Genomic DNA, 15,382 nt, shown 5'->3' with positions numbered 1-15,382 from the left:
TGTTATTTTTGTGATAAAAATGTTACAAAAATTGAAAACTTTTTGTTTCAAGTTATTTTTTATATATATTTAGATATTTTAACAGCATCCTGCACCAAGTTTCAAACAAATTTTGTTACATAAATTTAGTATAACATAATAACATATTTTGATATGAGCTTCTAGTTGGGAATCCCATGGCATTTTATTGACAATTCCCTTCACTGTTTGCTCGTACAAGATTAAACTGAGCAAAGGCCTGAATTGCATGAAGGAACCTTATAGTTTTTTGCCTTTCGAACAAATGCATTCTTTGTAAGAGGGAATCGTATCTTCCCTTGCTTAAAACCGAGAAAATACATTACCGTGAGCAGTGAATTTTACGTATATTCACAACTTAAAAACAGCAACTCTCTTATGTTGTAAAAGTAACAATAATTGTGAGGAATTGAACATATTCCGCATCAATTCCGAAATAGGCCAAATGACCATTGACCAATAACTATTGTGCCAAACGGCTGTTATGCCAAACGACTTTTATGCTAAACGACGTTATGCCAAATGACGTACCACCGATCTAGTTAGAGGGCGACGCTGCAACCAATTAAATGATTGACAGGTCGAAAAAAACAACCCGAGAAAGATCTGTCTGGTTTGTAAAGTTTCTAATAAAGTTCGTCTGGAAATTTTTGCAAGACATCCTCCAACAGATCTTCTAGAATTTTTCCAGACTTATAAAAATAAATGATAAGGTCAATAAAAGTTGCTGATTTTTTTAACAATGATTAGGAAGAATAAGAAGAAGAGGAAGTAGGATTTTTTTTTCAATTTTTTCACTTACTAATACTCATATTCAAAGCCTGATAGCCTACTAGACATATTGCGACTAATACTTTTTTCTAATTTTTTATTTTGATTATCTTAAAGATAATTTAAATACAATGAAGCGTATGATTTGCTAAATACTTACGATTTCCCATGTTTCGCGTCGCTTGTGGTCGGCTCGCCATTTTTGAACCAAGCAGGGCTCTCAAAATTGCATTTGATTTTTAGATTCGAGTTGAGCGGGACCGTTTCCTTGACGAGCTTCTTCGTTCCTGTAAAAAAAGAGGAAAAAGGCACAAAGTTACATTTTTGTCAACTAAGTTCTTAACGATTGAATTTAAAAGATTTTGCATAGACATGATGATGTTTCCCAGTCCCATGGGAGCAATACAACGATTAACCGACAGCCCTGGGAAATAGTCGAACAAAAGGAGAAACCCAATCCACTGACGTTGACACATTGTTGAGGTTTGTCACGCTCAAATTCCGACATGTTGTTCTTCAAAATTGTCTCCAAATCGACCCACTCGGAAACCGAAAACGGTATGTGTTTGATTGAAATAAAATTTGTTCCCATCAACCACCCACCATCGTCGACCAACTTGGAACCATCCGTCATCCATCAGGTTGTTTCTACGAAGAGTTCTCGCTTAACTTTTCAAAAGGTCCTAAGTAACATTTTTTTCATGAATTAATTTGAATAGCGCAATCAACAGAACAACATGAAAGCTTTTGATTGCAGTACTCAAATTAATTCATGAAAAATATGTTACTTAGGACCTTTTGAAAAGTTAAGCGAGAGTTCGTCGGGCGCCCTTGTTCCGCATGTTGTCACTCCGCCGCAACAACATTCGGAAACGAATCCATGCAGAAGTATAAAAGTTTAACCGACGATACGACGATGTCCCTTGCTCGAAGGGGGATCGTAAATCTGCACCCAGGAATGTAACTCTATGCCTTTTGTTTCCAACGGATTTCTCTCGGTTCGAAATGAAAAATTGGGGGAAGGGTTTTCCTTTGCGTTTTTCTCGATCGCCCATGGTGATGATGAAGCGGCCTCAGCGAGTAACCGTCTAGTCGAGTGGAAGGCACAAGACACAGAAAGAGGATATCTTGTCACTTCGACGTTGGGCGATGTCTGCCGCGGTTGAGGATGGCACATTCGGGTTTCACTGGACCGTGGTGGCGGCGGCGGCGGTGACGGCGACCAAAGGCGAGGGGACCGGATTTCAGGAAGCAACAGCCTGTAAATTTTGCCCTTTGGCGTTCTGGTAGTGAAACCGAAAACTAAAAATATGAGAAAAGTGCAGCGATGTATAGATGTTAAATCTACCACGGGATTTTTATTGCCCTGAAAAAAGCAGATTAATGAAGTTCATAAAATTAACATTCGGCACGGCGGTGGTACGCAAAGAAGTCCTCTCGAAAGTCCCTAATTTGTTTGATATGGAAGGTCTAGAACATGATGCTGCATCTGATGTTTTGACAGATGTTTGCAGAGATTTTTGATGTCATTACAAAAGCCATCTTCATGGACCCACAACTGACGATCGGTGGAGTTTTTTTTTCTCTGAAATGTAGCGATCCTGCAACTCTTATCTGCAATGGTGATGATTTGAGCGAAATCGCAAGTTCTTACTTTTATCCGTAGTACGGACCCGTTTGCAGGTTGGGGATGGATCGTTTTTGGATTTAATTAAATATTACGCGTCGTAAATTGTCGTCATGCTGCAGCAGCAGCAGCACGCATATGTGTTTCACGTCTGAGGAAGATGACGAAGATATGACATGTTGGTGACGTTTTGGCTGCACAGCATTTGCACTCTAATATTACCAACCAAGGATTTATATGGTCGATATCGAACCGTGCGACGACTGGCAGCAACTGTTCCGAACCGTGCTGAATGTGCAATTTAAGATTAATTATAAATTTTCACTGCTGTTTCCTGGGTTGAACGGTCGGTTGCTCAAATCTATGACCTGGGCGAGGCGTTGGTGATGCGTTGTTGGTGGTGCACATCGTCTAGCCGTGCAGTTTTAGGTTTGGGCCAACATACAACATATGCTTATGCTACGGATTCTTTTGGTGGTCTATTCGCTCGTGTGTCGAGTAACATGTCAACAGGCATGTTTATCATATTTTCGAAGGACAAGAGTGCAGAGTTGTGTCGTTCGAATAACTAGTTGTCACGTCTTCCACCGCTGCCGTGATAGCAAAGGTTAATGAGCTTCGAATCAGTGAAGATATGTTACTGCTGTTGACATTCGGGACAGTTGGAGTTGCACTAAAGAGGAGGAGATTATTTGAACGCTCGGCGAGAACAGTCCGTGAGATTGACTTAGGTGAATGTTTATTTATATTTTTACTTGTCCTGCGACCTACTGCAGTATGCACTAAATTTGTACAGATTTTGCCTATGGGGCGATACAAATATGACGTCCATTACTTTTTTAGATTTTCAGACCCTCTCCCCCTTGAATTAAGCCAAGCACTGTTAATAATCGGCAAACCAATCAATCCCGTACGTGCATCGCAAGCACAGACATCATAATCGTTCAACTTATGGGCTGAGCTCTAGTCCTCAGTTCAATCAAGACTGAGTAGGATGGGTTGAATGCTAAAAAAGGCATCAGTCGAATTCCCGGGAAATGTTTCTTAGCGGGAAATGTTTGCGTAAGGTTCGGACTAACGGTTGGGTGCTGTGAGTGATTGGAAACACGCAATGTGGATTGAAAATCGGTTCTTTTTGAGACCAGCATTTCTAAAGAAGTCTATTTGTGATTAAAAAGGAGCATTATGGAAGACAAATCGGTTCTTATCAGAACCATAATTTTACACAAATGATGGTGACAAATAAAAGTGCCAAAAAACAAAAAAAAATGAAAAAAAGATGGGAAGTTTATAAAAATGCGTTTCCGCTAGGCCATTCGACGGAAAAGCAATTTTCATTGGATTTGGATTTGGTTTGAATTTGGATTGGATTTGGATTGGATTTGGATTGAATTTGGATTGGATTTGGATTGGATTTGAATTGGATTTGGATTGGATTTGGATTGGATTTGGATTTGATTTGGATTGGATTTTGATTGGATTTGGATTGGATTTGGTTTGAATTTGGATTGGATTTGGATTTGGAATGGATTTTGATTGGATTTGGATTGAATTTGGATTGGATTTGGATTGGATTTGGATTGGATTTGGATTGGATTTGGATTGGATTTGGATTGGATTTGGATTGGATTTGGATTGGATTTGGATTGGATTTGGATTGGATTGGATTGGTTTGGTTGGTTTGGATTGGTTTGGATTGGTTTGGATTGGTTTGGATTGGTTTGGATTGGTTTGGATTGGTTTGGATTGGTTTGGTTGGTTTGGATTGGTTTGGATTGGATTTGGATTGGATTTGGATTGGATTTGGATTGGATTTGGATTGGATTTGGATTGGATTTGGATTGGATTTGGATTGGATTTGGATTGGATTTGGATTGGATTTGGATTGGCTTTGGAATGGTTTTGGATTGGATTTTCATTGGATTGGATTGGATTGGACTTGGATTGGATTTGGATTGGATTTGGATTGGATTGGGATTGGATTGCGATTGAATTTGGATTGGATTTGGATTGGATATGGATTGGATTTGGATTGGATTTCGATTGGATTGGGATTGGATTGCGATTGAATTTGGATTGGATTTGGATTGAATTTGAAATGAATTGGATTTGGATTGAATTTGGATTGGATTTGAAATAGATTTGGATTAGATTTGGATTTGGATTTGGATTTGATTTGGATTTGAATTAGATTTGGATTGGATTTGGATTTGGATTCGATTTGGATTTGGTTTGGATTGGATTTGGATTAGATTTGCATTGGATTTGGATTGGATTTGGATTGGATTTGGATTGGATTTGGATAGGATTTGGATTGGATTTGGATTGGATTTGGATTGGATTTGGATTGGATTTGGATTGGATTTGGATTGGATTTGGATTGGTTTGGTTGGTTCGGATTGGTTTGGATTGGTTTGGATTGGTTTGGATTGGTTTGGATTGGTTTGGTTGGTTTGGATTGGTTTGGATTGGTTTGGATTGGTTTGGATTGGTTTGGATTGGTTTGGATTGGTTTGGATTGGTTTGGATTGGTTTGGATTGGTTTGGATTGGTTTGGATTGGTTTGGATTGGTTTGGATTGGTTTGGATTGGTTTGGATTGGTTTGGATTGGTTTGGATTGGTTTGGATTGGTTTGGATTGGTTTGGATTGGTTTGGATTGGTTTAGATTGGTTTAGATTGGTTTGGATTGGGTTTGGATTGGTTTGGATTGGTTTGGATTGGTTTGGATTGGTTTGGATTGGTTTGGATTGGTTTGGATTGGATTTGAATTGGATTTGGATTGAATTTGGATTTGATTTGGATTGGATTTGGATTGGATTTGGATTGGATTTGGATTGGATTTGGATTTGATTTGGATTGGAGTTGGATTGGATTTGGGTTGGATTTGGAATGGATTTGAATTGGATTTGTTTTGAAGTTGGAATGGATTTGAATTGGATTTGTTTTGAATTTGGATTTTGATTCGATTTGGATTTGGATAGGATTTGGATTGGATTTTGATTGGATTTGGATTGCATTTGGATTTGGAATGGATTTATATTGGATTTGGATTGGATTTGGAATGGATTTGAATTGGATTGGATTTGGATTGGATTTGGATTGAATTTGGATTGAATTTGGATTGAATTTGGATTGGATTTGAATTGGATTTGGATTGGATTTGGATTGAATTTGTATTGAATTTGGATTTTGATTTAATTTGGATTTGGATTGGATTTGGATTGCATTTGGATTTGGATTGGATTTGTATTGGATTTGGATTGGATTTGGAATGGATTTGGATTGGATTTAGATTGGATTTGGATTGGAGTTGGATTGAATTTGGATTGGATTTGAATTGGATTGGATTTGGCTTGGCTTTGGATTGGATTTGGATTGGATTTGGATTGAATTTGGATTGGATTTGAATTGGATTTGGATTGGATTTGGATTGGTTGGATTGGTTTGTATTGACTTTGGTTTTGATTTGATTTGGATTTGGTTTGGATTGGATTTGGATTGCATTTGGTTTGGATTGGTTTGTGTTGGTTTGGATTGGTTTGGAATGGTTTGGATTGGTTGGATTGGTTTGGATTGGTTTGGATTGAATTTGGATTGGTTTGAATTGGTTTGGATTGGTTTGGATTGGTTGGATTGGTTTGTATTGGTTGGATTTTGATTTGATTTGGTTTGGTTGGATTTGGATTAGGATTTGGATTGGTTTGGATTGCGTTTGGTTTGGATTGGTTTGTGTTGGATTTGGATTGGTTTGAACTGGATTTGGTTTGGCTTGGTTTGGATTGGTTTGGATTGGTTTGGATTGGTTTGGATTGGTTGGATTGGTTTGGATTGGTTTGGATTGGTTTGGATTGGTTTGGATTGGTTTAGTTGGTTTGGATTGGTTTGGATTGGTTTGGATTGGTTGTGTTGGTTGGTTTTGATTTGATTTGGATTTTGATTTGGATTGCATTTGGAATGGTTGGATTGGTTTGGATTGGTTTGGATTGGTTTGGATTGGTTTGGATTGGTTTGAATTGGTTTGGATTGGATTTGGATTGGTTTGGATTGGTTGTATTGGTTGGTTTTGATTTGATTTGGATTTGGATTTGGATTGGATTTGGAATGGATTTGGATTGGATTTGGATTGGATTTGGATTGGATTTGGATTGAATTTGGATTGGATTTGAATTGGATTTGGATTGGATTTGGATTGGATTTGGATTGAATTTGTATTGAATTTGGATTTTGATTTGATTTGGATTTGGATTAGGATTTGGATTGGATTTGGATTGCATTTGGATTTGGATTGGATTTGTATTGGATTTGGATTGGATTTGAACTGGATTTGGTTTTGGCTTGGATTTGGATTGGATTTGGATTGGATTTGGATTGAATTTGGATTGGATTTGAATTGGATTTGGATTGGATTTGGATTGGATTTGGATTGAATTTGGATTGGATTTGAATTGGATTTGGATTGGATTTGGATTGGATTTGGATTGAATTTGTATTGAATTTGGTTTTTGATTTGATTTGGATTTGGATTTGGATTGCATTTGGATTGCATTTGGATTTGGATTGGATTTGGATTGGATTTGGATTGGATTTGGATTGGATTTGGATTGGGTTTGGATTGGATTTGGATTGGATTTGAATTGGATTTGGATTGGATTTGGATTGGATTTGGATTGGATTTGGATTGGATTTGGATTGGGTTTGGATTGGATTTGGATTGGATTTGAATTAGATTTGTATTGGATTTGGATTGAATTTGGATTGGAAAATTTGGATTAGTCAAAACTCAATATTTTTGTCCTAGGACTCCACATCCGACACTGAAAATCGCTCTGGGACCCGGGAGACAAAAGAAGGTCCATGATGCCCACCCCGGAAGCGGTCGTTGGCTCAAGACCAGCTGCTTGGGGCTTAGGCGGGTTCCTTTCTGGGACCGAGCAATCTCTCCCGGGGTCAAATCGTTTCAAAAGAAAAAAAAAGACACTTCTGTATAAGAGCAATCCACCACACAGAATTGTGAACCATCCGATCCACAATTACATGAGGGCGCCTTACCAATGTAGAGGAAGAAAATCTTGTATTCGGGCGTCTCATCATACAGAATTGTTATCTATCCAAATCACACTTACACCATTCTTCTAGCGGATGTTCCAACAACGCAGAGGAAAAAACTGTTGTATACGCTGTACTACCTACGCAAAATTGTGGACAATCCTATACGCATTCACACCATAATTATTAAGGGCGTCCCACCAACGCAGAAGATATAACTCTTGTGTACGGGCGTCCCACTACTTAGAGTTGTGATCCATCCGATCCATAATTACACCATTCTCCTTGCGGGCATCTCACCAACGCAGACGATATAGGCCTTGTTTGCGAGCGTTCCACTAAGCAGAGTTGTGGTCCATCCGATCCGTACCTTACACCATAATTATCACGGGCGGACCACACGGCGCAGGGAAAAAACTGTGTGTGAGCGTCCACAACGCAGAGTTATGATCCGTCCGATCCACAACTACTCCGTTCTTGTTGCGGGCGTCCCACCAACGCAGAGGAATTAAGTCTTGTATACGGCCGTCCCACCACGTAGAACTGTGATTAATTCGATCCACAATTTTACCATTCTTCTCATGGACGTTCCACTATATGACCATCCCCTATGCCCCATAATGATCCATCTGATCCACAATTATACCGTTATTCTTGCGTGCGTTCAACCAATGCAGAGAAGTGGGTCTTGCATGCGGGAGTCCCATCATGCCATATTGTGAACCATCTTATCCACAATTACCCCATTCACTAAGCAGAATTGTGGTCCATCCGATCCGCATTTACATCTAATAATTGCGGGTGTCCCACCAATGCAGAGGAGGAAACTCTTGTATGCAGGCGTCCCACTTCGTAAAGTTGTGATTCATACGATCCCCAATTACACAATTCTTTCTGTGGGCGTGCCACCAACGAGGAAGAAGTAAGTTTTGTATACGCAGTATTATGAACCATCCGATCCACCATTACACCCTTCTTCTTGTGGGCGTCCCAATAACGAAGACGAAATAAATTTTGTATGCAGGCGTCTTACCAGAAAAGTGATTCATTCGATCCACAATTATACAATTTCCGCTTAACTTTTCAAAAGGACCTAAGTAACATTTTTTTCATGAATTAATTTGAATACTGCAATCAATAGCTTTCATGTTGTTCTGTTGATTGCGCTATTCAAATTATTTCATGAAAAAAATGTTACTTAGGTCCTTTTGAAAAGTTAAGCGAGAATTCTTCTAGTTGGCGTCATATCTACGCAGAGGAAGAAGAACTTCCTGTGTGCGGGCGTCTCACTAACTAAGAGGAAGAAATTCTTGTATTCAAGCGTCCCACTATGCCATAATTGTGATCAACTCGATCCACAATTACATCATCCTTCCAACCATCCATATTATAATGTCTTACTGGATGCTGTTGTTTTTAGCACCGTGCTGACGAAGCAGTGACCACGAAAAATATATCTTGAAAGTAAGGAACAAATAACATTGCGTTTCAAATATTAGCTTTCCAGTAAAATTGAAAATCGGATACTATCGTAAAAAACAGAAAAATGCCCGAGCTTGCTATGATTTTTCAGCTAAGATCCACGTAATTAATTATAACACCAGATCGATCTGTGTGCCAACAGATAGCAACTAAATTGAAACATTAAATCACACTCAACGCATCTTTCAGCAGCTTATTCGCTATTGGGTCCCTGAACAACTGTCGCAAAGTGATGATGGTGCCGTGTCGTAAATAAATATAGAACGCTTCAGTCCATACTATAGAAAGGTGCTGGCACTGACCATCACCGGGGCCGTCCATTGATTTTACCAACGCTGATCGTCGTTGGAGTCAGTGTTGCCATTCGTACATGGATGTCGTTTGCACTTGCCAATTGCGTCACGTGGTCAACGGGCAGGCTAGACCGCACGACATAATACGGGGCCCATCTTATTAATTCAAGTCACGGTCAAACCTTTTCTGTGATCTGGAATGAGCGCGCGCGCGGATCTTCGATGATGGATGCGATGAGTATGAACGCAGGTGCGAGAACCGTTTCCAAGTTGCTGTGCCAGCCAGGCGTCCAAACTGCGGACCGTTTCAGACACCTAGGATGGATGTGGGATGACCATTGTGGAAATGTGTCTGGGACAAATGAAAAATGGCTTTGCGCAATTGACCAGCTACTTACGATTGCCCACGACGAGAAAAGAGATAGGGTTTCTGGAAATGGGCAAACGATGGAGAAACGGGAAAGTGGGAGCGGGATCGGGCGATCCATTCTGGGAATGTCGCAACGTTCCACAGAAAAATTACGCACGGATAACACAGGCGTGGGTGCATATCGCGGACCATTGTGGGTGGACTGGAATGGTGTCATGACTGAACGATTATGGTTGCAGCAAGGACATCCCATATTGATGTAAGATTAACATGATTCGAATGTAAATTAAATGGGACTGAATAATCGTTTCAAACTCAACGTAAGAACATTGTAAATAATATAGGTCTGTCTTGCTTTCAAAACATAACCAAAACAACACACAAACGGCGGAAATAATTGACAAGTTCATCCGGACTAATTCCGCTCTGCCGTTCGATCGACATCAATCCTTGACTGTTGATACACTTTCAATCGACTGTAATTCCGCAAAGAAATTTCATTGATCGAGAAAGCCTCTACCACCGCCCTTCCCTACAGATCGCAGTTGGCCTCCTGTGATCGTTCTACTCAACTCAACAGGAAAGGATGGAGGAACAGACAGCGCCTGCTTATGCTGAAATTGATTGGCTGTTTATTAAGACAGTGCGCAGTTAATTTAGGTTAATTGATCGTAGGTTTGCTATTCGATTCGCGGAAAATGGCGAGAAGACAGTCGGGTCCGCCAACAAGTCGGATCTGCTCTGCATGGGATTTAGGTGCACGCAACTAAACATTTTGCTGGAAACTTCTTCTTTGATTGAAATATGAGCTAGAAGAGAATATGTTCCAGATTGTATTGGGTCATTCTTACGTCGTCGAGGACATGGCTAGTGCACAGACATACAGGAAGTATGTGCAGATTGACGGGCTGAATGTTTATACGAAGTTTGCTTTTATTGCAGCAATTTCGTCCAATCAAGAAACTGCCGAGTTCGAGCTCGGTTGGATCCATGAATTGGAAGATAATAACGTAGGGAACTCCCATGAAGCAGAAACGGATAGACTTTCGGTCGATTGGGCTTGAGTTGGATGTGTTGGACGCGAATGCAATGTGCAGACAGAACACTTTGAAGTAGGTCGGTTTCCGCTTGAGTGTTTCCATACTTCCGGATAAACAGCACGGCGCTGCCTGCCTACTGACATCGTGGATGTTTATTATTTTTCTCCTCTTTGCACTCGCAGCGAGCGTTTTAGTCTCTTCGTCGACGCTAAATAATTGCCAAGATTCCAACTTGTCTAGCGAGCAGCGAAAATCTTTCGGGTTCACAGAGCTGGTAAAAACGCAGAAACCCACGCCCGGTCTCGATCCCGAGGCACTCGGGGGACAAATTTAGAACTGCCATAAATTATAATTTTTGCCCCGAACGGAGATCTCGCACATACGATGCTAAACGCAAGCATACATGCGACGCAACACACGCGCTTAATGACTACGGGAGTAATTGAATGTCATTTCCGTTCTCCGAATCTCAGCCGGAGTCCATGTCCAGAATTTGCACGTTTCATGAGCGTTTCGCTGTCTCACTATGGAATAATGCAATGGCAGACGGACAAAACTCCTTATTTACAAAACACCAATCTGGGCTTAAAATTTATTATGGCTCCTAACTTCCAAGAATCCTATATGTGGAGAAGAGGTGAATATTGTAGAAATACCTTTTGAAATGTTAGTCTACATGGTAACACAATGTAACGCATTCAAGAGACTCTCCTGACTCGATAAGATATTTTGGAGAACAGGGAGACTTTCTCTCACGCATGCGTACACGTATAGAAAAAGCAAGGGTCTTGGCCTCAGCCAAGACATCACTCGGGGCAGTCTTTCGAATATAGTCAACACTGACGGATGTGCAATGGCCAGCGTTCTGGACGACGATAATTCGGCCGATGGTGCTTCGGCTGACGGGGTTTCGGCTGGCGAGTATGTCAGTTTGGCCGGTCGCCACAGATAGAACTCCATATCTCTCAGATTTCGATAGAACTAGCTTAACTGGTAGTCTCATGTACACTAAAGCTAAGTTATACATTTCAAACTAAATTTATTTTAACCAAAATAAATGTTTCCTTGGGATTGAGAAGAGGTGGAGAAGAAGTGGAGAAGAGGTGAATATTGTAGAAATACCTTTTGAAATGTTAGTCTACATGGTAACACAATGTAACGCATTCAAGAGACTCTCCTGACTCGATAAGATATTTTGGAGAACAGGGAGACTTTCTCTCACGCATGCGTACACGTATAGAAAAAGCAAGGGTCTTGGCCTCAGCCAAGACATCACTCGGGGCAGTCTTTCGAATATAGTCAACACTGACGGATGTGCAATGGCCAGCGTTCTGGACGACGATAATTCGGCCGATGGTGCTTCGGCTGACGGGGTTTCGGCTGGCGAGTATGTCAGTTTGGCCGGTCGCCACACTATACAAATTTGGATATAAAATCAAAAAGATTTGTGTTCTAGTATCAATTGGTTGATACTAATGATACTCCATTTCCATCGAAACTTGTCGAGGCTCGTTTTTCTGACTTTTGCCCGCCTGACATTGTACAGTACAGCAGTGACAAACTACAGAATAATCAGCTCGCGAAACGCGAGTTGACAAATACGTGGAGCATAACGAAACATAATGAGCAGAAGATGCGGAGTGTCCTCCGCTAGTTATGAATGAAAGTGAAACTCTAACTAAGTGTTCTCATTCTGACTGCAGGCCGCTCTCGGGTGGAGTACTTTTGGCGATCTTGGCGAAAATTCTACGTGTTGGAGGGCAGGTGCAGCGATCTTTCAATGAATTAATTAATCATACGGGAGAGGAACTGTGGAAATGTGCGCAGCCTAAGACTAACTGGGAGGTGCAACTGAGCGACGCTGAAACATTCTGCAACCTATGCGAAGAGAGATGCTCACGGAACGGAGGTCAGTCACTTGCACTGGAAGATGTCACACGCTTCGAGGAATGAATGGAGCTTGCGGAAGAGAGAATGTGATTTATGAACTATGATAGGGTTACTATTTGTGAGATTTAGATTATGTGCCTTTTTAAATTCTACCACGAAATAACTTATTAGCGAGAAAATCATTTATGATTTTTTTTGTAGTTTTACATCAAATACTTTCAATGGCGAGCACGCATAATAACAAAAAGAAATTAAATAATTTGGCGTTGATCGTTTGCTTTGAAGAATTTCCTATTTTAAAATGCGTATGAACTACCTTTTGGATATCTGGAGCAATGGCGTAGCCCGGGGGGGGGTGGTGTTTTGTTGAACGTAACCCCCTTCCTTCCAGAGACAAAATTTGTAGAAGAAATTTTTTTTCGGACCCTCCCAATTTTTTTTCCGGAAAACCCTCCCCTACAAATTTTCTGGCTACGGCAATGATCTGGACGTAATGTCGTTGGCCGAACAGGTCATTTAGGCGGAAAGGTTATTTTACCGAAAAAGCCATTTGAATAAAAAAATCATTAGGTCGAAAACTGACATTTGGCAGAAAAGGTTATTTGTACGACAATGACAAACAGGTAAAATAGCCGAAATGTAGTTCGACCGAATGACCATACGACCCTTTGGAAATTCGGAGGAATGTCCTTTTGGACATTCGGAGGAATTTCCCTTTGGAAATTCAGAGGAATTTCCCTTTGGAAATTCGGAGGAATTTTCCTTTGGAAATTCGGAGGAATTTTCCTTCGGAAATTCGAAGGAATTTCCCTTTGGAAATTCGAAGGAATTTTCCTTTGGAAATTTGGAAAAAAATTCCCTTTGAAAATTCGGGATAATTTCCCTTCTAAAATTCGGAGGAATTTTGCTTTGGACTTTTCTTTTGGAAATTCGGAGAAACTTCTCATTGGAAATTTGGAGGAATTTCACTTTGGAAATTCAGAGGAATTTCCCTGTGGATATTTGGAGAAATTTCCTTGGGGAAATTCGAAGGAATTTCCCTTTGGAAATTCAAAGGAATTTTTCTTTGGAAATTCGAAGGAATTTCCCTTTGGAAATTCGAAGGAATTTCCCTTTGGAAATTCGAAGGAATTTCCTTTGGAAGTCGAAGGAATTTCCTTTGAAATCGAAGAAATTTCCTTTGGAAATACGAAAAAATTTCCTTTGGAAATACGAAGAAATTTCCTTTGGAATTACGAAGAAATTTCCCTTGGAAATTCCAAAAAATTTACTTTGAAAATTCGAAGCATTTTTCTTTGGAAATTCGAAGCAATTTCGTTTGGAAATGCGAAGCAATTTCTTTGGAAATTCGAAGGAATTTCCTGAAATTCGAAGGAATTTCCTTGAAATTCGAATTTCCTTTGGAAAATTCAAAGGAATTTCCTTTGGAAATTCGAAGGAATTTCCTTTGAAATTCGAAGAATTTCCTTTGGAAATTCGAAGGAATTTCCTTTGGAAATCGAAGGAATTTCCTTTGGAAATCGAAGGAATTTCCCTTTGAATTTCGAAGAATTTCCTTTGAAAATTCGAAGGAATTTCCTTTGAAAATTCGAAGGAATTTCCTTTGAAAATTCGAAGGAATTTCCTTGAAATTCGAAGGAATTTCCTTGGAATTCGAAGGAATTTCCTTTGAAATTCGAAGGAATTTCCTTGAAATTGAAGGAATTTTGAATTCGAAGGAATTTCCTTTGAATTCGAAGAATTTCCTTTGAAATTCGAAGGAATTTCCTTTGAAATCGAAGGAATTTCCTTTGAAATCGAAGGAATTTCCTTTGGAAGTCGAAGGAATTTCCTTTGAAATTCGAAGGAATTTCCTTTGGAAATCGAAGGAATTTCCTTTGAAATTCGAAGGAATTTCCTTTGAAAAGATTTCCTTTGGAAATCGAAGGAATTTCCTTTGGAAATTCGAAGGAATTTCCTTTGAAGTCGAAGGAATTTCCTTTGAAATCGAAGGAATTTCCTTTGAATTCGAAGGAATTTCCTTTGGAATTCGAAGGAATTTCCTTTGAAATTCGAAGGAATTTCCTTTGGAAATCGAAGGAATTTCCTTTGGAAATTGAAGGAATTTCCTTTGGAAATTCGAAGGAATTTCCTTTGGAAATCGAAGGAATTTCCTTTGGAAATCGAAGGAATTTCCTTTGAAATTCGAAGAATTTCCTTTGAAGATCGAAGGAATTTCCTTTGGAAGTCGAAGGAATTTCCTTTGGAAGTCGAAGGAATTTCCTTTGGAAATCGAAGGAATTTCCTTTGGAAATTCGAAGGAATTTCCTTTGGAAATTCGAAGGAATTTCCTTTGGAATTCGAAGGAATTTCCTTTGGAAATCGAAGAATTTCCTTTGGAAATCGAAGGAATTTCCTTTGGAAATCGAAGGAATTTCCTTTGAAATTCGAAGGAATTTCCTTTGGAAATCGAAGGAATTTCCTTTGGAAGTCGAAGGAATTTCCTTTGAAATTCGAAGGAATTTCCTTTGGAAAATTGAAGGAATTTCCTTTGGAAATTGAAGGAATTTCCTTTGAAATTGAAGGAATTTCCTTTGGAATTGAAGGAAATTTCCTTTGGAATTCGAAGGAATTTCCTTTGGAAATTCAAAGGAATTTCCCTTTGGAAATTCGAAGGAATTTCCCTTTGGAAATTCGAAGGAATTTCCCTTTGGAAATTTGAAGGAATTTCCCTTTGAAATTTTGAAGGAATTTCCCTTTGAAATTCGAAGGAATTTCCCTTTGGAAATTCAAAGGAATTTCCCTTTGGAAATTCGAAGGAATTTCCCTTTGGAAATTCGAAGGAATTTCCCTTTGGAAATTTG

General features: G+C 39.6%; 1 protein-coding gene across 2 annotated transcripts in view; it reads right to left on the bottom strand.

Moving 5' to 3' along the window:
* LOC134223508 (fibroblast growth factor receptor homolog 1-like) overlaps positions 1-15,382 on the bottom strand; it is a 136,578-nt gene that overhangs the window by 36,525 nt on the left and 84,671 nt on the right. For both annotated transcript variants that reach the window (XM_062702673.1, XM_062702682.1), the window contains exon 3: positions 950-1,076. In XM_062702673.1, the coding sequence (XP_062558657.1) occupies positions 950-1,076 (127 nt within the window). The remainder of the gene's footprint in view (positions 1-949; positions 1,077-15,382) is intronic.

The sequence above is a fragment of the Armigeres subalbatus genome, chromosome 1 (genome assembly GCF_024139115.2).
Source record: "Armigeres subalbatus isolate Guangzhou_Male chromosome 1, GZ_Asu_2, whole genome shotgun sequence".
Lineage (NCBI taxonomy): Eukaryota > Metazoa > Arthropoda > Insecta > Diptera > Culicidae > Armigeres > Armigeres subalbatus.
This window is presented reverse-complemented; position numbering and strand designations above follow the sequence as displayed.